Raw genomic sequence first — 21893 nt, 5'->3', positions numbered from 1 at the left:
CTGTTCCCACTCGTTACCTGATAGTGATACCGAGAGTGAGGCTGGAAGAAGCAAGTCGCTTGCTAGTTTTGAACGTGGATGGTCATGTTACTAGTGCCAGTAAAAATAATGTGTAAGATGAAGAATTACCTAGTGTTTGAGTTAATGGTGAGCTAAGTCAATAGCAGCTGTTGTTGAGGACTGCTTGGCGATTTTTCAGAGGTTTTGACTTAATCTGTTCCGACAGGTATTTTGCATGCGAAATGTTGGCCTTCATAGAATCTGCATGGCATGTTTCAGTATTCATCTACTGAGCATTTTTGGCGAGCAGGTTTTTTTTTAGATATCCATAAGAAGGACCAACTGCAATAACTCATATTAGTGGTGAAATTAATGACTATGAAAAAGTTTAATCTGGGTCAGGTTTGGACAGATTTCTGGCTGCTGTGCGTGTGAAATGTGTGTATGAATCGTGAACTGGAAGGAAATGGCCAACAGTTTAAATATGGACTGAATAGTACCTTTTCTTTGGTTATCAAGGACAAAACAAACATTATTGTGTGGAAATTTCAGACATTATTTTCCAGAAGCCAATCCATTTTCTTACTGCCCGATAAAACTGGATGACAGTATTTCTACAGAACTTTCTTTCAGAACTAAAGGTGCGCGACCTCAGTAATTGTAAATATTAGGTGGTGTCTTTTATCAACACTGCTTTTACATCATCTTGTAAGTATCTGCATTGCCAAATGAAGGGACATTGAGCAGATGCCATTCTGAGGTAAGTGAATTTTAATTTGCAGCCTGCATAGTGACGATGACAAGTAGACACGAGAAATTAAACCCCGACCCGCCGCAAGTGGAGAAGAAAATTGAGGATATGTTTCTTAATGATCAGACTGACTTTAGGAAAATTAAGGTAGCAGAGAAGCATTTCTGATGATGTGACTGATAATGGACGCAAGACTGAAATAAATACTTTAAGATCAAGAACAAAGAGTTGGAATTAAAACGGGTGTAAATGAGGATGCAGTCTTTTACCCATACTATTCAGTCTGTACATCAAAGAAGCAATGACAGAAATAAAAGAAATGCTGAAGAGTGAGTTTAGAAGTAAGGGTGAAAGGATGTCAATGATAAGATTCACTGATGACATTGCTATCCTAGATGAAAGTGAAGAACTGTAGGACTTCTTGAATGGAATAAGAAGTCTACTGAGTGCTCACTGTGGATTGAAAGTGAACCAAGAAGAAAAACTAAAGTAATAGGCAGCAACAGAAATGAAATTAATGGTAAACTTTAGCATTACAATTAGTGAACAGGAAGTAGACATAGTTACGGAATTCTGCTACTTTATAAGTAAAATAACTTGTGACATATGAGAGGAGGATATTAAAAGCAGATTAGACAAAGAGCACATTGCTGGCCAAGAGAAGCCTGCTAGTGCCAAACATACACCTCACATTGAGGAAGAAATTTCTGTGAACAATTATTTGGAGCATAGCCGTTAATCATAACCTGTTGGGGAAAAAATCAAACCATTTGAGATGTGGCACTATACAAGGATGTTGAAAATTAGGTGGACTGATGAGGAATGACGTGGTTTTCTACAAAATCAGTGTAGAAAGGTGTGTATGGAGAACATTGCTAAGAATATGGGAAATGATGATAGAACACGTGTTAAGGCACCAGGTAATAACTTCAATAGTACAAGAGGGAGCTGCAGAGAGTAAAAATTGTATGGGAACATGGAGTTTGAATACATCCAACAAATAATTGAGGACATAGGGTGAAAGTGATAATCCAAGATGAAACGGTAGGAACAAGAGAGGAATTCATGGTGGGTCACATCAAATCAGTCAGAAGGCTGAAGAATCACAAGGACAGCGAGTCTGAGAAAAGGTCAGCTGAATGAGGACGAGTTGGTGCGGGCCACCTAAGGGCGGGGGAGTGATGGGAGACAACCATGAAAGGGGCCATGTCATGACGACTCTTGGCTTCACCACATTCAAATCAGATAAAAGATGATCATTTCCGTTATTACTGTTTTTTTGCGAAAATTTAATTTTCTGTTCTGAGGCTGTAATAAATGTATAAAGTAAAATAAGCTGTGAAATTGTCAATCATCTGTGTGCAGTAAAGGCTACAGACCAAACTCCAGACAAGGGAAACAGGGTTCCACGAGTGACAGACACGGTCCTGAGGAAGTTGGGGGGGGGGGGGGGGGGTCCTTAAGAAGGGCAGGAAGGAGGTCCTGGCAAGGGCAGTGTTGGTTCACGGAATGGCAATGGCAATGGCAATTTGTGGAAAGGTAGGGGGATTTTGAAATAGTGTTGGAAGCAATAGAGGGGGTGGGAGGTAAGGTTGATGAGTGGAAGTTGTGGATGTAGGTGTGGGTTGTGGTAGGTTTGGGATAGGGTTCAGAATGGGTAGGGGTTGGAGTGGAGGAGGGGAGAAGTGTTGGGGGTTGCAGTGGGACTGAGTTGCACAGCATGGAGAAAAGAGTCACTCACTCTGAAGGAGGCCTGCATCCTCTGGAGGAGATTCACATCCAATGAAGAAGAATTACATACACTGAAGAGGAATGCAATTTTATTAGCAGAGAGATTCATTCCCTTTCTTGTTTCAAAAGGATGAATGTCCTGTTGACAACAAGGTAATTAGAGACAGAGTTCAAATGCTGATAGCACAAAGATGGAGGAGGAAATCGGTCGGCCCCGACATTTTCAAAGGAACCATCTCTAGCTTCGACTTAAGTGATTTACAGAATCTTTGAAACTTCTAAATCGGTATGGCTGGATGAGGGGTACAGCCTAGCTTCTTCAGCATGCCTTTCAGCATCTTAACCACTACACCATCCAGTTTTGCCTATAACAACTCAGGTACACAACAAGTTGTTCTCTTTACTGATATCGTTTTTAGTATTACAATCAGGATTCTCCAGTTAACAATTCTCAACATCTTACACTAAAAAGAATTTGTGTGGCACCTCTAAGATGCAACTACACCCTGTAAATTACAGAGAATACCCACAAATTAATATGAAACCTGTTGAAGGTATCAATATTCTATACATTTTCGAAGTCTGTGGTGACTGTGTAAAGGTTTACAATTTTACTGTTCTTAAATGCATTGGTGGATCCAATAGATCCGGCATTCTGGCCCGAGATGTTGGTTGTGTGTGCACGAGGTGTGCTTGCTTTGTTTTGTGTGTGTGTGTGTGTGTGTGTGTGTGTGTGTGTTTGTTTTACTGATGAAAGCTGTGGCCAAAAGCTTTATGTAAGTGTCTTTTAATTGTGCCTGTATGCAACTTCACGTGCCTTCTTTAAGCTAAGTATCAATCTGCTTTTTCCTACACTGTTTTTAATCTATTGTTGAGATAAATATAACTCATCATGAGTTTATAATCTAACATTGCCGCATGCTTATCGGAATGGACTTTCACATTTATATCATTACAGAATGTAATATCTGATCACTACTTACACTAATCACTTTCTTATAAATCTGAGCAGGTCCATTGCATTCAGAATAAGGGTATTCTGATGTGGCCATTTCCAGCATACACATTCCAAATGCATACACATCAACACTTTCATCGTAATGTTCCTCATACATTTCTGGAGCCATGAATTCTGGTGTTCCTGAGAGTTAAAATGAAATAAAATACAACACGTTCTACAACTGAGACTAAATTATGAAGGAAAAAAAAATATTTTTGGACAAGTATACAAAAAGATAATATATTAATCTGGAGTAGTGAAGGTAATAAATTTTATAACATAATTTAGTCTTAATAACAAATGAAGCTGAATTAAATACAACATGATCTGTTATACTTATTAATTTGTACTTACTAAAATTAATAATCACATTCTTATAAAGAATTTTCCATTGCGAACTTTTTTCTGTCAGTTTTATGTGCGTAGGGAAGAGGACCGACTTGGTGCACACAACTCCTATTTTGCTGAATTAGAAGCTTAAACACTTTGAACTGTTGAGATTTACTGTGAAGTAAATGTAGACAATAGCGTGTGTATAGAAAATTCTCCAATGAATATTTTCCAGCTTATCCTGCATCACTCAAATAGGACAAGGTCAGTCATTTCAATGTGGACAGAAAGGTAGGTTGTGAACATGGTTGTGATATGGGGTTACTACATAAGCCATTAGGTGGCAGCAACAAGTGGCATGCAGTTTCTTTTGTTGACATACAAAATCAACCAAGGAGTAGAAACAATCCTTAGATGAAGCAAATACTCTTCTCAACAACCATTACTTGGTTACATTTTTGTTGCACTTTTTGAGGCATACTGAGGGACTTGCAATTAATCATGTTATATTACAGACTAAATCATCCTCTCCTATCAGCTTTAAGTTAGACACAAAGTCATCAGCAAATCTTACTCCGTGGAAAGAAAACAGGGATTATACCTTGTACACAATTCCCTTTAGTTAACTTCCTCACACTCTCAACAATTTTCTAAGCAGCACAAATTTCTTATAGCACAGTTGCCCATTATCACTGTGTATTAAAGATTCACTTCTCACTAGGGGAAAACGAAAAATATCCAAACAACATACTACCAGCTCTGAGAGCATTAATTCCCTATGCTTCAATACTAATGGACAATAGCTTTTACAATGGTTCTCCATGTGTTACCATCTTCAGCCATATGCATCCATGGCTATAATCAATTAGGTCATTGTCCGACCAGTTGCCATCTCTTGGGATTCAGCAAAGAACTTTCTTGGTTCACCTGCCATCCATCTGCCTGCCTACAATGTTACTCAACTCTGTTTCATTTTCATTGCTATGATTATTACTTTTCCACTCCTGTATGCTTCCTGATCCATTAGTTTGTTGTGCTTTCTCTTCCAATAATTACAATCATAAATATGTTTTGTTCAAAGAGCAAGCCTCAGTTTTTGAATGATTTTCCATGTCTCATTCCGATACGTCAAACCTCGTAGTATACACTGATGATAGAATTTCCTTTTCAGACACTCTGGAAGATTTCAGTTACCAGAAGCACTATAGGCTATTTTTGATCTTCTGTTTTTCTTCCCCCTTTTATTGTTTCCCATCACATCATTGTCTTTAACTGCTCTAAATACAGGGATCATCAACTAGTTCTATGTATAAGTTCATTGTAAATATGTGCTACTTTATTTTCAATATGTTGGTTATACTTTATCTTAGTCTGATTATAGTCTGTTTTCAGGTCTATTTTCAAATTTGCATTATAAAGTTTTTTCCATTCATTGTTGAAGTTTATCTGCACTACACACAAATAGTTTTAATGTCATCCACAAAATGAATGTGGCTTACATATGTTCCAATATTATTCTATTTTCTTTTTCCCAAATTAAGGAGCTGCCATCTTCCTCTAGAGACGCTGAGAAGAGTTTTGATGATACAAAATCTTCTCAACAAACACTATTTTCAGTTATAGAAAGAAAAGGAAGAAGCCACTGGAGACAGTTCATGAGATCAAATTGAGTGAATATGGGAAAGGAAATTGGTTATGAGCTGTTACAGGGAACCATCCCACCTTTCATCTATAGTGTATTAGAGAAACAATGAAACACTCACATCTGGATGGTCATACAAGATTTGAGCCCCGGTACTTTCAGTTCTCAATTTTGACCTATCTTCGCATAGTCTGATAGAAACTGTAGCATTGAAGTACATTTTCTTCAATATACCAGAGGATGATGATGGTTTCAAGGCACTTGCACCCTGATTATCAGAGCCCTTTGTAGCATGCCAACCATATATGGGCATAACAGTGGAAACCAGAGTGGTGTACTGCAGCAGCACTAACAGCAAACAAGTGCAAGATGTTGTCACTGTAATAATTCAACAAGGCCATTTCAATGTTGTGAGGCAAGTTAGCGTGTGAAATGGCACAGACTAGTGCAGTGAGCAGCAAGACAAATTTCCACAATGACAGTGGTGTTTTAGAATATGTGGCTGCCAACTACAAATACTTGAAATTTTTTTAATGGTGCCGAACAAGACAGTGGGGCTTTGCTGAACAATGACACCACATGGACCTGCCAGCAGAAGTCACTCGTTCACAGCCACAGCAGGGCAACAACTCTATGCTCTAACCACTAAGTCTCACCCAGACTCAGTGCCAGAGGACAGCTGGCCATCCAATGTAATCTCCAGCAGGACAGCCGACACCTGTGCAGGGGGACCGGGGGTCAAATCCCGTGCACACCAGCCATCGTCCTCCATTGCAGGATGAGAATCTCATCGCAGTGGGCATCCCTTGCAATGATGCAGCAGGGAATTGCCCACACCAGTAGTAGATATGTGAGCATCAAGTACATGCCATCGGTGAGGAGACCATGCAACTAGCTTACGTATCAAGGCTGTTGGCGCTCGGTGGAGTATCTGTGTCAGCACTGTGGGGCATGCAGGCAACCAGCCCAGCAGAAGTCTGCATCCAGCCAGCCAGCTACTGACCCAGTGTATTAGGCAGTTCAGAGTGCCAATAAAGATTGTTACATTTGCAGCTGCCTTTCTCTGGAGCCTTCTGGGCTCCCACCTCAGCTCTACCACTTGCTTGCACCATTCTGGCTTATAGTCATCCAACCTTGCAGTGAGGATGCTATACCTTAATGAATATGTATGCATGTAGCATTTAGTAAGACAGACAGTTTCTCCTTGCACACAATGTTCAAATGTATGTGAATTCCTAAGGGACCAAACTGCTGAGGTCATCAGTCCCTAGACTTACACAGTACTTAAAATAAGTTGGACTAACTTTAGCTAAGAACAACACATACACTCGTGCCCAAGGGAGGACTCGAACCTCCGGCAGGAGGGGCTGCGCGCAATCTTCTTGGGACAATGACCCATGGAAACACATTAGAAGCTTTAGACACTGTCTAGCAATGAAAACACAAACAACAGTTGCGTATTAATATATTAAACTGGATAGTAAAAAAAATCACAGTGGTGTTTGCACATCTACATGCACGTTTCCTCATGCTTCATGAAACTACAATACCATTATGACATAGAATATTAAGTAAGCACGAATTAGCCGAAAAATACAGTAATCCAATCAAGTAAAATGTTGTGCACCAACATTAGCATGCCAGAAGCACCACACAGTGGTGCGTTCTTCCTCTGGAGGAAGTTCATGTGTGTAAGTGAAAAGAGCACTACTCTCAGTTGTGTTAAAACCACTTATTTTCATTTGTGTGACAAACTGTTCATCCTGGCAAAACTGTTGGCTTCACCAGCCTTATTTTGTAACTGTGTATCCTCAGCTGATCATTCTCCCACTAACACACGACTGTCATCCTCAATGATGAGGTGACTGCACTCAAGGAAATTGTACGAGGCTGTACATTATTTTGTTACAAGCATACTTTATGTTCATGTCAGTTTGCTCATTTTCTTAGATTCCAATGTGGCTTAGTACCCAATAGAATGATACTGCTTACCCCTAAAGATGTAGTATGTGACTAGTGACTTTTAGGCATTGTACCACTGTCTGCTAGGTAAATTTGTTGAATAGTCTGTAGAGCCCTTAGGGATTCTTTTAAATTCATTGGACACTGCCAAGGGAAAGCACAGAGCATTTGACAGTATTCCCCTGCTTAGACCACTTTAAACAACTGTTAAATTTCAGCATCATCTAATAATTCATAAAATGATTATTTAAATATAAAATCTGGTGCACAATATTTATTGTACTTTGTCAAACTTCAAATTAACTTGGGCACTTGCTCCACACCAATGCAAAAACATTTAGAACCATAACACCAAAGTCTGAAAGTTGTTCCTTTGTTCTAACTCCAAACAACCTTGTTACTCTGCTGTGATTTACATACACATTGTCTACTGATGGTCGAGCAAGAAGATTAAAGGCTGGAGGCTGTGAGCCTGACAACAACTTATATTCGTATCACATCATGAGCAATGGATCGTCAGTATCTGCAGAGAGGTCAGGGGCGGGGCTTGTACTATATGCTACTGTCACTAATGTCCACATTAGTGAACGAGTACAAGGATGGTCATGCAGAGCTACATGTAGCACAGCTACCATAAATCTACAACCAAACTATGGCTTTGCAAAATTATAACAGAGAGAATATGTACACTATAAGGAAGGAAGAGTTCAAAGTGAGAAAGACACAAATGTGAAATATACACAATGTTGGGCAACCTTTCTTGCACTATCCGCACTTCTGTAAAATTTGGAAAAGAAATGGCAGGTCAAACCCAACTATGGGCACCATATACACTCATGCTCATAAATTAAGGATAATTGCAGAATGTAGTGTCACACAACATGCACTGCACAAAACTGGCACTAGCAGCATAGGCGCATAGGGAACACACACAAAACAGATCTGTAAGTCCACGGTACTGGTGGTAAGATGAGAAAACCGTCCCAAAACACATGTGCTACAAAACGCCACTGTTTCCTGAGGACGTACCCCAACATCAATATGGGATATGATCACCATGCACACGTACACAGGCCGCACAACAGGTTGGCATACTCCGGATCAGGTGGTCGAGCAGCTGCTGGGGCATAGCTTCCCATTCTTGCACCAGTGCCTGTCGGAGCTCCTGAAGTGTCCTAGGGGTTTGAAGACATACAGCGATACGTCGACCAAGAGCATAACAGACTTGCTCGATGTGGTTTAGGTCTGGAGAACAGGCAGGCCATTCGCCTGATATCTTCTGTTTCAAGGTACTCCTCCACGATGGCAGCTCAGTGAGGCCGTGCATTATCATCCATCAGGAGGAAGGTGGGACCCACTGCACCCCTGAAAAGGCGGACATACTGGTGCAAAATGACATCCCGATACACCTGACCTGTTACAGTTCCCCTGTCGAAAACATGCAGGGGCGTACATGCACCAATCATAATCCCACCCCACACCATCGAACCACGACCTCCCCATACAGGTCCCTTTCAAGGACATTAACGGGTAGGTGTCTGGTTCCTGGTTCACACTAGATGAAAACCCAGCGAGAATCACTGTTCCGAATATATCTGGACACGTCAGTGAACATAACCTGGGACTACTGTTCCAATGACCATGTACTGTGTTCTTGACACCAGGCTTTACTGGCTCTCCTGTGACCAGGGGTCAGTGGAATGCACCTTGTAGGTCTCCGGGTAAATAAACCCTGTCTGTTCAGTCGTCAGGCAGCAGTAGCCAACTGAAACAGACGCAGCAACAGGGAAGTAAACACTTTTGTGACATTTACGAGTTCCTAATCAGGAGTGAACTTTATTTTATTATCTGTGTGCTTTAATAGTTTAGTTTCTTGGGTTTCTGCGTGTAAATTTAATATCTAACAGCCATAGTTGTCGCATTTTCGTTTGTGTCGGAAAGTAAATTGATTTTGTGACACATTACAAGTTCCTAATCAGGAAAAATTTTTTTGTTTCACCTGAGTGCTTCGGTAGTTAGGTTTTTGTATATCTGCGTATTACTAGACACAGTTCGTGCATTTCCGTCAGGGTCCACAGTAGAGTTGCGCAGCACATGCCAATAGTCCATTTATCTGCATAGTTTAGTTTTCCACGGTCTTTAGTATAGACACGGACTGCGATTGTTGTGTGCGGATACGAGCCGAGTTGGTGACACTTTGCTCTCAGCTTCAGGCTGTGACGGCTTTGGTTACACAGCTTGAGGTTGCAGTGGATGGGCACCACTGTTGTAGGCTGGCCATGGGGATCCAATGGACGTCCAGCACGTCCGAGTCCTCCGATCGGTCCTCACCAGTGGCCAAACCAGTTACTGCTCGCACTGAGGCTGCCCCTCACCTGTGGTCGATCCCTCACCTTCGCCCCGGGGCGAAGCAGGCAGCAAAAGACTTCCCAGGTGGCAGCACATAAGACCACCCCAGTTTGTCTGACAAACATGTACCAGGTGCTGTCTGTGGCTGACACTGTCGCTGAGCCAGATGCTGTCGCCTGTCCTGTTTCAGAGGAAACCACTCAGCCTGCAAGATCCGGGCAATCACAGAGAGTGGGATTACTGATAGTTGGGAGCTCCAACGTTAGGCGCGTTATAGGGACCCTTAAGGACTTGGTTGACAAGAAGGGTAAGAAAACCAATCTGCACTCCGTGTGCATACCGGGAGGAGTCATTCCAGATGTGGAAAGGGCGCTCCCAGATGCCATGAAGAGCATAAGGTGCTGCCAACTGCAGCTGGTTGCTCACGTCGGTACCCATGATGTGTGTCACTTTGAATCAGAAGAGATTCTCTCTGGTTTCGAGCGGGTAACAGAAGTGGTAAAAGCTGCTAGTCTTGCTTGCAAGATGAAAGCAGAGATGACCATTTGCAGCATAGCCAACAGGTCCAATTGCGGACCTCTGGTACATCTGCATCTACATCTACATCTACATCCATACTCCGCAAGCCACCTGACGGTGAGTGGCGAAGAGTACCCTGAGTACCTCTATCGGTTCTCCCTTCTATTCCAGTCTCGTATTGTTCATCGAAAGGATTGTCGGTATGCTTCTGTGTGGGCTCTAATCTCTAGGATTTTGTCCTCATGGTCTCTTCGCGAGATATACGTAGGAGGGAGCAATATACTGCGTGACTCTTCGGTGAAGGTATGTTCTCGAAACTTTAACAAAAGCCCGTACCGAGCTACTGAGCGTCTCTCCTGCAGAGTCTTCCACTGGAATTTATCTATCATCTCCGTAACGCTTTCGCGATTATTAAATGATCCTTTAACGAAGTGCGCTGCTCTCCGTTGGATCTCCTCTATCTCTTCTATCAATCCTATCTGGTACGGACCCCACACTGTTGAGCAGTATTCAAGCAGTGGGCGAACAAGCGTACTGTAACCTACTTCCTTTGTTTTCGGATTGCATTTCCTTAGGATTCTTCCAATGAATCTCAGTCTGGCATCTGCTTTACCGACAATCAACTTTATATGATCAATCCATTTTAAATCACTCCTAATGTGTACTCCCAGATAATTTATGGAATTAACTGCTTCCAGTTGCTGACCTGCTATTTTGTAGCTAAATGATAAGGGAACTATCTTTCTATGTATTCACAGCACATTACACTTGTCTACATTGAGATTCAATTACCATTCCCTGCACCATGCGTCAATTCGCTGCAGATCCTCCTGCATTTCAGTACAATTTTCCATTGTTACAACCTCTCGATACACCACAGCATCATCTGCAAAAAGCCTCAGTGAACTTCTGATGCCATCCAAAAGGTCATTTATGTATATTGTGAATAGCAACGGTCCTATGACACTCCCCTGTGGCACACCTGAAATCACTCTTACTTCGGAAGACTTCTCTCCACTGAGAATGACATGCCGCGTTCTGTTACCTAGGAACTCTTCAATCCAATCACACAATTGGTCTGATAGTCCATATGCTCTTACTTTGTTCATTAAACGACTGTGGGGAACTGTATCGAACGCCTTGCGGAAGTCAAGAAACACGGCATCTACCTGTGAACCCGTGTCTATGGCTCTCTGAGTCACGTGGACGAATAGCGCAAGCTGGGTTTCACACGATCGTCTTTTTCGAAACCCATGCTGATTCCTACAGAGTAGATTTCTAGTCTCCAGAAAAGTCATTATACTCGAACATAATACGTGTTCCAAAATTCTACAACTGATCGACGTTAGAGATATAGGTCTACAGTTTTGCACATCTGTTTGACGTCCCTTCTTGAAAACGGGGATGACCTGTGCCCTTTTCCAATCCTTTGGAACGCTACACTCTTCTAGAGACCTACGGGACACCGCTGCAAGAAGAGGGGCAACTTCCTTCGCGTACTCTGTGTAAAATCGAACTGGTATCCCATCAGGTCCAGCGGCCTTTCCTCTTTTGAGCCATTTTAATTGTTTCTCTATCCCTCTGTCGTCTATTTTGATATCTACCATTTTGTCATCTGTGCGACAATCTAGAGAAGGAACTACAGTGCAGTCTTCCTCTGTGAAACAGCTTTGGAAAAAGACATTTAGTATTTCAGCCTTTAGTCTGTCATCCTCTGTTTCAGTACCATTTTGGTCTCAGAGTGTCTGGACATTTTGTTTTGAGCCACCTACCGCTTTGACATAAGACCAAAATTTCTTAAAATTTTCTGTCAAGTCAGTACATAGAACTTTACTTTCGAATTCATTGAACGCCTCTCGCAGAGCCCTCATCACACTACATTTCGCTTCGCGTAATGTTTGTTTGTCTGCAAGGCTTTGGCTATGTTTATGTTTGCTGTGAAGTTCCCTTTGCTTCCGCAGCAGTTTCCTAACTCGGTTGTTGTACCACGGTTGCTCTTTTCCATCTCTTACGTTCTTGCTTGGCACATACTCATCTAACGCATATTGTACGATGGTTTTTAACTTTGTCCACTGATCCTCAACACTATCTGTACTTGAGACAAAACTTTTGTGTTCAGCCGTCAGGTACTCTGTAATCTGCCTTTTGTCACTTTTACTAAACAGAAAAATCTTCCTACCTTTTTTAATATTTCTATTTACGGCTGAAATCATCGATGCCGTAACCGCTTTATGATCGCTGATTCCCTGTTCTGCATTAACTGTTTCAAATAGTTTGGGTCTGTTTGTCACCAGAAGGTCTAATATGTTATTGCCACGAGTCGGTTCTCTGTTTAACTGCTCAAGGTAGTTTTCAGATAAAGCACTTAAAAAAAATTTCACTGGATTCTTTGTCCCTGCCACCCGTTATGAACGTTTGAGTCTCCCAGTCTATATCTGGCAAATTAAAATCTCCACCCAGAACTATAACATGGTGGGGAAATCTACTCGAAATATGATCCAAATTATCCTTCAGGTGCTCAGCCACAACAGCTGCTGAGCCAGGGGGCCTATAGAGACATCCAATTACCATGTCTGGGCCTGCTTTAACCGCGACCTTCACCCAAATTATTTCACATTTCGGATCTCCGTCAATTTCCTTCGATACTATTGCACTTCTTATCACTATAAACACGCCTCCCCCTTCACTGTCCAGCCTGTCTCTGCAGTATACATTCCAATCTGAGTTTAGGATTTCATTACTGTTTACGTCTGGTTTCAGCCAACTTTCTGTCCCTAGTACTATATGGGCGTTGTGACCATTTATTAATGAGAGCAGTTCTGGGACCTTTCTATAGACGCTCCTGCCGAGTGGAGGGTCTCAGAGCCTCAGACGGTTCTGCAACCATGTAGGCTGCAGATTCCTCGACTTGCACCAAAGGGTGGTTGGGTTTGGGGTTCCGCTGAAAAGGTCAGGTGTCCACTATATGCAGGAGGCGGCCACACGGATAGCAGGGGCTGTGGGGCATGGACTCGTCGGTTTTTTAGGTTAGAGGGTCTTGGGAAAACACAAGAAGGGCTTCAGTCACAAAGGGTGCAGGCTGAACACAGGAAGAATGTAAATACAGGAACCATTATATTACAGTTGTAAATTTTTGCGAAGAACCTAACGGTGTTCCGATAGGATAGGCTAAACACGCTTGGTGGTGGCGCGTTTGTCGCTATCAGAAGTAGTTTAACTTGTCGCGAAATTGAAGTAGATACTTCCTGTGAACTAATATGGGCAGAGGTCATTGTTGGCAACCGGGATTAAATAATAAATGGATCTTTTTACCGACCTCCCAAATCAGATGATACAGTTGCTGAAAGGTTCAAAGGAAACTTGAGTTTGATTTCAAACATGTACCTGACTCATACGATAATAGTTGGTGGTGAATTTAATTTACCCTCGATATGTTGGTGAAAATACATGTTTAATTCCAGAGGTACGTATAAAATATCATCCGAAATTGTGCTAAATGCATTCTCTGAAAATTATTTCAAGCAGTTAATTCATGAGCCCATGCGAATAGTAAACGGTTGAGAAAACACACTTGACCTCTTAGCAACAAATAATCCTGAGTTAATAATGAGAATCAAAACCAATTCAGGGATACGTGAACACAGGGTTGTTGCAGCGAGACTCTATATTGTAATCCCCAAATCCTCGAAAAATAAGAAAAAAATATACCTATTCAAAATGCAGATAAAAATTCACTTGACGCCTTCCTGAGAAACAATCTCCACTCATTCCAAATTAATAATATAGGTGTAGACCAGATGTGGTTTAAATTCAGAGGAATAGTATTGACAGCAATTAAGAGATTTATACCAAATAAATTAACAAATGAAACAGCTGATCCTCCTTGGTACACAAAACGGGTTAGAACACTGTTGCAGAAACAACGAAACAAACATGCCAAATTTAAACAGACGAAAAATCCCCAATATTGGCAATCTTTTACAGAAGCTCGAAATTTAGCGTGGACTTCAATGCGAGATGCCTGTAACAGTTTCCACAATGAAACTTTGCCTCGAAACCTGGCAGAAAATCCAAAGAGATTCTGGTCATATGTGAAGTATGTTACCGGCAAGAAACAATCAATGCCTTCTCAGCGCGATAGCAATGGAGATGCTATCGAAGACAGTGCTGCCAAAGCAGAGTTACTAAACACAGCCTTCCAAAATGCATTCACAAAAGAAGACGAAGTAAATATTCCAGAATTCGAATCAAGAACAGCTGCCAACATTAGTAACATAGAAGTAAATATCCTCGGAGTAGTGAAGCAACTTAAATCACTTAATAAAAACAAGTCTTCTGGTCCAGACTGTATATCAATTAGGTTCCTTACAGAGTATGCTGATGCATTAGCCCCATACTTAACGATCATATACAACTGTTCACACAATGAAAGATCTGTATCCAAAGACTGGAACGTTGCACAGGTTACACTAATATTCGAGAAAGGTAGTAGGAGTAATCCACTAAATTACAGGCTCATTTCGTTAACATTGATATGCAGCAGGATTTTGGAACATATATTGTGTTTGAACATTATGAATTACCTCTAAGAAAATGGTCTATTGACACACAGTCAACATGGGTTTAGAAAACATCGTTCCTGTGAAACACAACTAGCTCTTTATTCACATGAAGTGTTGAGTGCTATTGACAAGGGATTTCAGATCAGTTCCATATTTCTGGATTTCCGAAAGGCTTTTGACATTGTACTACACAAGCGGCTTGTAGTGAAATTGCATGCCTATGGAATATCATCTCAGTTATGTTACTGGGTTTGTAATTTCCTGTCAGAGAGGTCACAGTTCATAGAAATTAACGTTAAGTCATTGAATAAAACAGAAGTGATTTCTGGCGTTCCCCCAAGGTAGTGTTATAGGCCCTTTTCTGTGCCTTATCTATATAAATGATTTTGGAGACAATCTGTGGAGCCGTCTTCGGTTGTTTGCAGATGACACTGTCGTTTATCGACTAATGAAGTCATCAGAAGATCAAAACAAACTGCAAAATGATTTAGAAGAAATATCAAAATGGTGCGAAAGGTGGCAGTTGACCCTAAATAACGAAAAGTGTGAGGTTATCCACATCAGTGCTAAAAGGAACTCATTAAACTTCGGTTACACGATAAATCAGCCTAATCTAAAAGCCGTAAATTCAACTAAATACCTTGGTATTAGAATTACGAACAACTTAAATTGGAAAGAACACATAGAAAATGTTGTGGGGAAGGCTAACCAAAGACTGCATTTTATTGGCAAGATACTTAGAAAATGTAACAGACCTACTAGGGAGACTGCCTACACCACACTTGTCCGTCCTCTTTTAGAATATTGCTGCGCAGTGTGGGATCCTCACCAGATAGGACTGATGGAGAACATCAAAAAAGTTCAAAGAAAGGCAGTATGTTTTGTAATATCGCAAAATATGGGGGCGAGAGTCACAGGAATGATACAGGACTTGGGCTGGAAATCATTAAGAGAAAGGCGTTTTTCGTTGCAACGGAATTCCAATCACCAACTTTCTCCTCCGAATGCGAAAATATTTTGTTGACACCGACCTACATAGGGAGGAATGATCACTACGATAAAATAAGGGAAGATACAGGTTTTCATTCTTTCCATGCGCTATACGAGATTGGAATAATAGAGAATTGTGAAGGTGGTTCAACGAACCCTCTGCCAGGGACTTAAATGTGATTTGCAGAGTATTGATGTAAATGTAGACTGTGTGTCTGGAGACAACTGTTCCAGTGGCTGCGGTAAGGTCTCAAGAAAGCCTACCTGCAGTACTCCGTGGCCGTCTGTGGGCACTGATGGTGAGATACCAATCTTCTTGTGGTGGTGTACATTGTGGACATCCCGTACTGTAGTGCCTGGACACGTTTCCTGTCTGCTCGAATCGTCGCCATAATATTGAAATCACACTTTGTGGCACACGGAGGATCTGTGCTACGACCTGCTGTGTTTGACCAGCCTCCAGTCGCCCTAGTATTCTACCCCTCGTAATGTCATCAATATGTGCTCCTTGAGCCCTTTTCAACACACAGTCACCATTAGCACGTCTGGAAACATCTGCACCATACTCTGACATGCACCAACACACCTCTGTGTATGTGGACTGCTGCCAGCGCCACCGTGTGACGACCGCAGGTCAAATGCACCACATGGTGATACCTCAAGGTGACAAACCCGCAAACCGCCCATCATAGCGTTGTTTCACTCTGTATCAGCATTATCCTTAATTTATGAGCATGAGTGTAGTTTAGAATGAGAAGTTATAGAACACAGAAGGGAAGAAGATAACTGTCCAAAATTACAAGCCTCATCCAAGTACAACTGGCACCAAGTAGACCCTACAAGGGAAAGGCAGAGGGGATAGAAAGAATAGTACGAGGATAGACCTGTGGCATGGAAAGGGAGGTAGCACTGCAATGGCCGGGGCCCAGAGGTGGCACATACTCACAAAAGAGATGTGAGCCCATTGGGAGTCATTGGGTGAGAGGTTCACGATAAATGCAAGCTAAGTAGGGGCCAGTGCCGAAGACTGCTCTCTGTAAAACCAAACACGGGGTCCATCTGGACTTGACAAAATCTTTTTTTTTTTTTTTCCAACTCTTTCAGTTGGTTCTTTACACCAGGAATGCCTATTAATGTGTACTCCATACAGGAGTCTGTGCGACGATCCTCCTGCAAAAACTAAAACTCCAGCTTTCCTTTTTCTGCCTTCTAGTGCCAGACCAAACTGGTCAACAAGTGACTGAATAGAAGCCTTTGACCCATTTAGTGATTTTTACATATGAACACCATTTTGTCAGGTTCTTGGCAAGACCTTTCGCTAAGTTACGATGTTGGAAGTTGTTGTACACTTCGCGCATCAATCTTTTTGTAGGCGGACAAACTTCTAGTAACTTTTGCTTGTCATCATTTGTGCGATCTTTTTTGAACCAAGGATGCAACACTCCATTTCCACAGCATTTTCCGAATTTTGTTATTAAACCATGGTGGGTCTTTTCTATCAAAAATCCACTTACCAGTACAAACTTCTCCACAGGGTGCCTTACAATCCATTTAAACCATGGCCGTAATTCCTCTACATTCATCATATTGGAACTAAATGATGTCCATTCATTGTCTAAGTGGGATGCTAACAACTGCTTATCTAAGTTTTGTAGCAAAAATATTGTCCTTGCCTTCTTGATGGATTTATTAATTTTAATAAACATCATCACTATAATATCATGATCACAAATCCACCTCTATTCTGAAACTTCGGTAAGGTAAGGCCTTTTTGTAATTACAAGGTCTAAAATATTTCTATTGCATGTAAGCTGTCAAACTAGGAGACAATTTTCAGAAAACCTGTTCAAAAGTACTTCCCAAGACTGCATGTCCGTAGCACCTGCAGTAAAAACTTACACATTCCAGTCTATATTCCGTAGATTACAGTCTCCTCCAACTAATACTGTTGGGTCTAGGTATTTCCACACTTCTGAGCATAGAATTACTGTTACAAGGGGGGAAAAAAAAAAAAAAAAAAAAAAAAAAAAAAAAAAAAAAAATCTTATCGCAATATTTTGGGCAAAATGTCCCCTTCACACATTGACTATTATTCATTCATGGCTGTTTACTAATCCAGTCATAGACAGGAGATCTTACATGAAAAGTCTAGTTACCTTTATTCATCCAAAATCCTCCTCTAAAAAAACTACACATCCAAAAATCTTTGTTAAGAGACAAATTAATAAACGAAGATGGTAGAAATTCAAAACTTTTTCTCTGTCATGTTGTGCCATGCCAATATTACATGTAGTTCATCAGTTAGTACTGGTACTAGTAGCCAAACAGAGGAGTGATGGAGGGAAAGGGGTGGGGCAGGGGAACATTTCATACGGATTATATACACTACAATACCACACAGACATGCTGAACACTAAGGGAGAAATACACACATCAAAAGAGTTTTGCACCACCTCGGTTCTGAGAGTTTCGGAACCTGTACAGAAAATTGGAATAACATAAACACCATTTTCGCCCTTTTTATTGCTCATGAAAACTACACTTTGCATGTTGTACCACTGTACAGTGAGACCTTCAGGGTGATGGTCCGGTACCTCTAATACCCAGTAGCACGTCCTCTTGCACTGATGCATGCCTGTATTCATCGTGGCATACTATCCACAAGTTCACCAAGGCACTGTTGGTCCAGACTGTCCCACTCCTCAATGGTGATTCAGTGTAGATCTCTCAGAGTGGTTTGTGGGTCACGTCATCCATAAACAGCCCTTTTCAATCTATCCTAGGCATGTTCGATAGGGTTCATGTCTCTGGAAAACATGCTGGCCACCATTATCCTGAAAGAAGTCATTCACAAGATGTGCACGATGGGGGTGCGAACTGTCATCCATGAAGACGAACGCCTCGCCAATATGCTGTCGATATGGTTGCACTATCAATCGGAGAATTGCATTCACTTATTGTGCAGCAATTATAGTGCCTTCCATGACCCCCAGCAGCATACGTTGGCCCCACATAATGCCACCCCAAAACAGCAGGGAACCTCCACCTCACTGGACAATGTGTCTAAGGCTTTCAGCCTGACCAGGTTGCCTCCAAACATGTCTCCGACGATTGTCTGGTTGAAGGCATATGCGACACTCATCGGTAAAGAGAATGTGATGCCAATCCTGAGCCGTCCATTTGGCATGTTGTTGGGCCCATCAGTACCACGCTGCATGGTGTCATGTTTGCGAAGATGGACCTCGCCATGGACATCGAGAGTGAAGCTGCACATCATTCAGCCTATTTTTCACAGTTGGAGTCTTAACACGATGTCCTGTGACTGCATGGAAAGCATTATTCAAAATGGTGACATTGCTGTCAGGGTTCCTCCGAGCCATAATCCGTAGGTAGCGGTCATCCACTGCAGTAGTAGCCCTTGGGCAGCCTGAACAAGGCATGTCATCATCAGTTCCTGTTTCTCTGTATCTCCTCCATGTCCGAACAACACTGCTTTGGTTCACTTGGAGACAGCTGACACTTCCCTTCTTGAGAGCCCTTCCTGGTGCAAAGTAACAATGCAGACATGATCGAACCGCAGTATTGACTGTCTAGGCATGGTTGAAGTACAGACAACACGAGCCATGTACCTCCTTCCTGGAGGAATGACTGGAACTGATCGGCTGTCGGACCCCCTCTGTCTAATAGGCGCTGCTCATGCATGGTTATTTACATCTTTGGGTGGGCTTACTGACATCTCTGAACAGTCAAAGGGACTGTGTGATACAATATATGCAGTCAACGTCTATCGTCTATCTTCAGGAGTTCTGGAAACCTGGGTGATGGAAAACTTTTTTTGATGTGTGTATTTAAAGAAACAAGATGAATTATGAAGACTGCAAATGTCCATTATGCACAAAAGGAAGAAAGAAAGTGATAGTGTGTGGGAGACAGTATATCATAATATTAAATGACTTTCCTATTGATGTACTTTCTGTGTAACAGTTAGTAAACAACTTTTCTGCATTCGTGAATGTTCTCAAACAGTGTGATTACTGTCACTAGATTAGAGCACAATGTGTTTAGGTCACATAAAGCGCAGGCTTTGCAGCAACAGAAAGCTTGTGAAAACAATAAAGAATGATGCAAGCACTACGGTGTACAGACATGTCACAAATACAAAGTGAAGTTCCTATTCAACATGCCCAACTTATGCACGATGAGAAATTGTGTTTTTCTTTCTTTCCTCCTGCCTTTATTAAATGGCCACCTTTTACTGAAGATCACAAGAAGAAAGAATGAGCAGAAAATGGAATAAATGTAACTGATATATCATTATACATATATTAACAACATAACACAGTAATATTACATTTAATTAACTTTTCACACAGCTTATTGACATTTACACAATATCTCTGATGGGCAATTGCTCCTCAATCAGCAAATGTAATAATCTTTTGGTTTCATCACTACGTAATCTTTTAATTATTTTTCATTATACTTACCAATAACGGATTTCGCAAAGGACCTGTTCTTCAGTGTAGCTAAACCTAAGTCACCAATTTTTACACTTCCAGTAGTGCCAGTTATAAATATGTTGTCACACTTGAGATCCCGGTGTATTATTGGTGTTGAGCGGGAGTGCAAAAACATGAGTCCTTTAAGTATTTGGCGACACCATGATTTCAAAACTTTAGGATTGATTTTCTTAAATCGACGTAGATAACTGCAAACAAAAAATTATATTATTATTACAGCACCTAGAGCATCCCCCTTCCAGAGAGAGAGAGAGAGAGAGAGAGAGAGAGAGAGAGAGAGATGGAGGAAGGGGGCTGGCTAGTTAACGTATTGTATGAAGCACGAGTGAATACAATAAAAGTTTGAAGTAAATATTACAAAGCATCAATTTACTACACTCTAGTAAGTCTCCAGACAGTATCCTAGAAGAATATTGCAAATAATGAAATCATCTAACACAAAAAGGTTCAGTTTAGTCACTATACGGCTTACAGTATAGCATAATTCTGGAACTTAAAGTACTTGAATAATGTTTGAAGAATCAGATGCCATTAGTTTAAGAATTCTGTGCAAGAATGTTTTGCTCTTTTAACACTATCTAAATCAACTGCTTCCAACACCACAATGATGGTGGAATGCAACATGAAATTGGTGTGACTACGTAATGAAGGCTTAGTTCACACTCTAATGACAACAGATCATTTTGTTTCGCCTTTACTTTCTCTACTTGGTAATAAGCTATATATACAGAAAATATCCATTTAAATTCAAAATTAGTCATACATAATATTTACTACAGTATTTTATTAAACTGCAGGATTATGACCTAACTTCCAACCACAGCAGCTTGATTAAGAAGTGAGCAAGAAAAAGCAGTACACCCCCACCTTTGAATTTGCACTTCAATACAATCCATTTTCACATGTTTCTTATGAAGCAAAACTACAGACATTGAGGTATCAACGGCATCTTCATCAATTGCACGTGGAGCAACACTCGCAGCTGCACGAGAGACAGCACGTTTAAATTTCCCATTGGCATGCCATCGAGTGAGCCTGCTCTTCCATTACTCACTGTCTCTGATGGGAGTGTCATGAATACACTGCACCAGAGGGCACTAAATTCACATGACCTCAATGCCTGCAACTCCAATTGGCTGGTTCACCTTTTAAGCATCCACTCAGAACTTCGCCCACAGAGATTCAGTGTATCTACAGACTTATCAACATAAGTGCAGAAGGGTGGAGTATGAAAATTACACTGACCTGGAATGACACTAGTAGGCATTATTAGTTACCATTGACTTATGCGATTGTTTCTATCATGAACATTACTATCAATGTAAATAACTCAACACTACATAGGGACCTACAGCACTTCGAAGTTATGTATATCTCAATTATTAAGTGCACATATCTCAGTTATTAAGTGTACATATTACAAATAACCGTATTACTCTGTTACCTTTTTGTAGACATCAGAGTGTTGTTATTGGCCACCTCAACTACTGAGTGACATGTCAATCTCTTAAGACAACTGTCAAAAACACTGTGTTAC

General features: G+C 41.2%; 1 protein-coding gene across 1 annotated transcript in view; it reads right to left on the bottom strand.

The window, feature by feature from the left end:
* Positions 1-21893, bottom strand: part of LOC126248681 (serine/threonine-protein kinase WNK1) — a 325351-nt gene that overhangs the window by 205458 nt on the left and 98000 nt on the right. Inside the window, exons 7-8 of the mRNA XM_049949948.1 lie at positions 20324-20544; positions 3466-3623 (exon numbers count right to left, since the gene is read on the bottom strand). Coding sequence (XP_049805905.1) covers positions 3466-3623; positions 20324-20544 — 379 coding nt within the window. The remainder of the gene's footprint in view (positions 1-3465; positions 3624-20323; positions 20545-21893) is intronic.

The sequence above is a fragment of the Schistocerca nitens genome, chromosome 3, assembly GCF_023898315.1.
Source record: "Schistocerca nitens isolate TAMUIC-IGC-003100 chromosome 3, iqSchNite1.1, whole genome shotgun sequence".
Taxonomy (NCBI): Eukaryota; Metazoa; Arthropoda; class Insecta; order Orthoptera; family Acrididae; genus Schistocerca; species Schistocerca nitens.
Note: the sequence above shows the minus strand (reverse complement) of the source record. Positions and strands in the feature narration are given on the sequence as shown.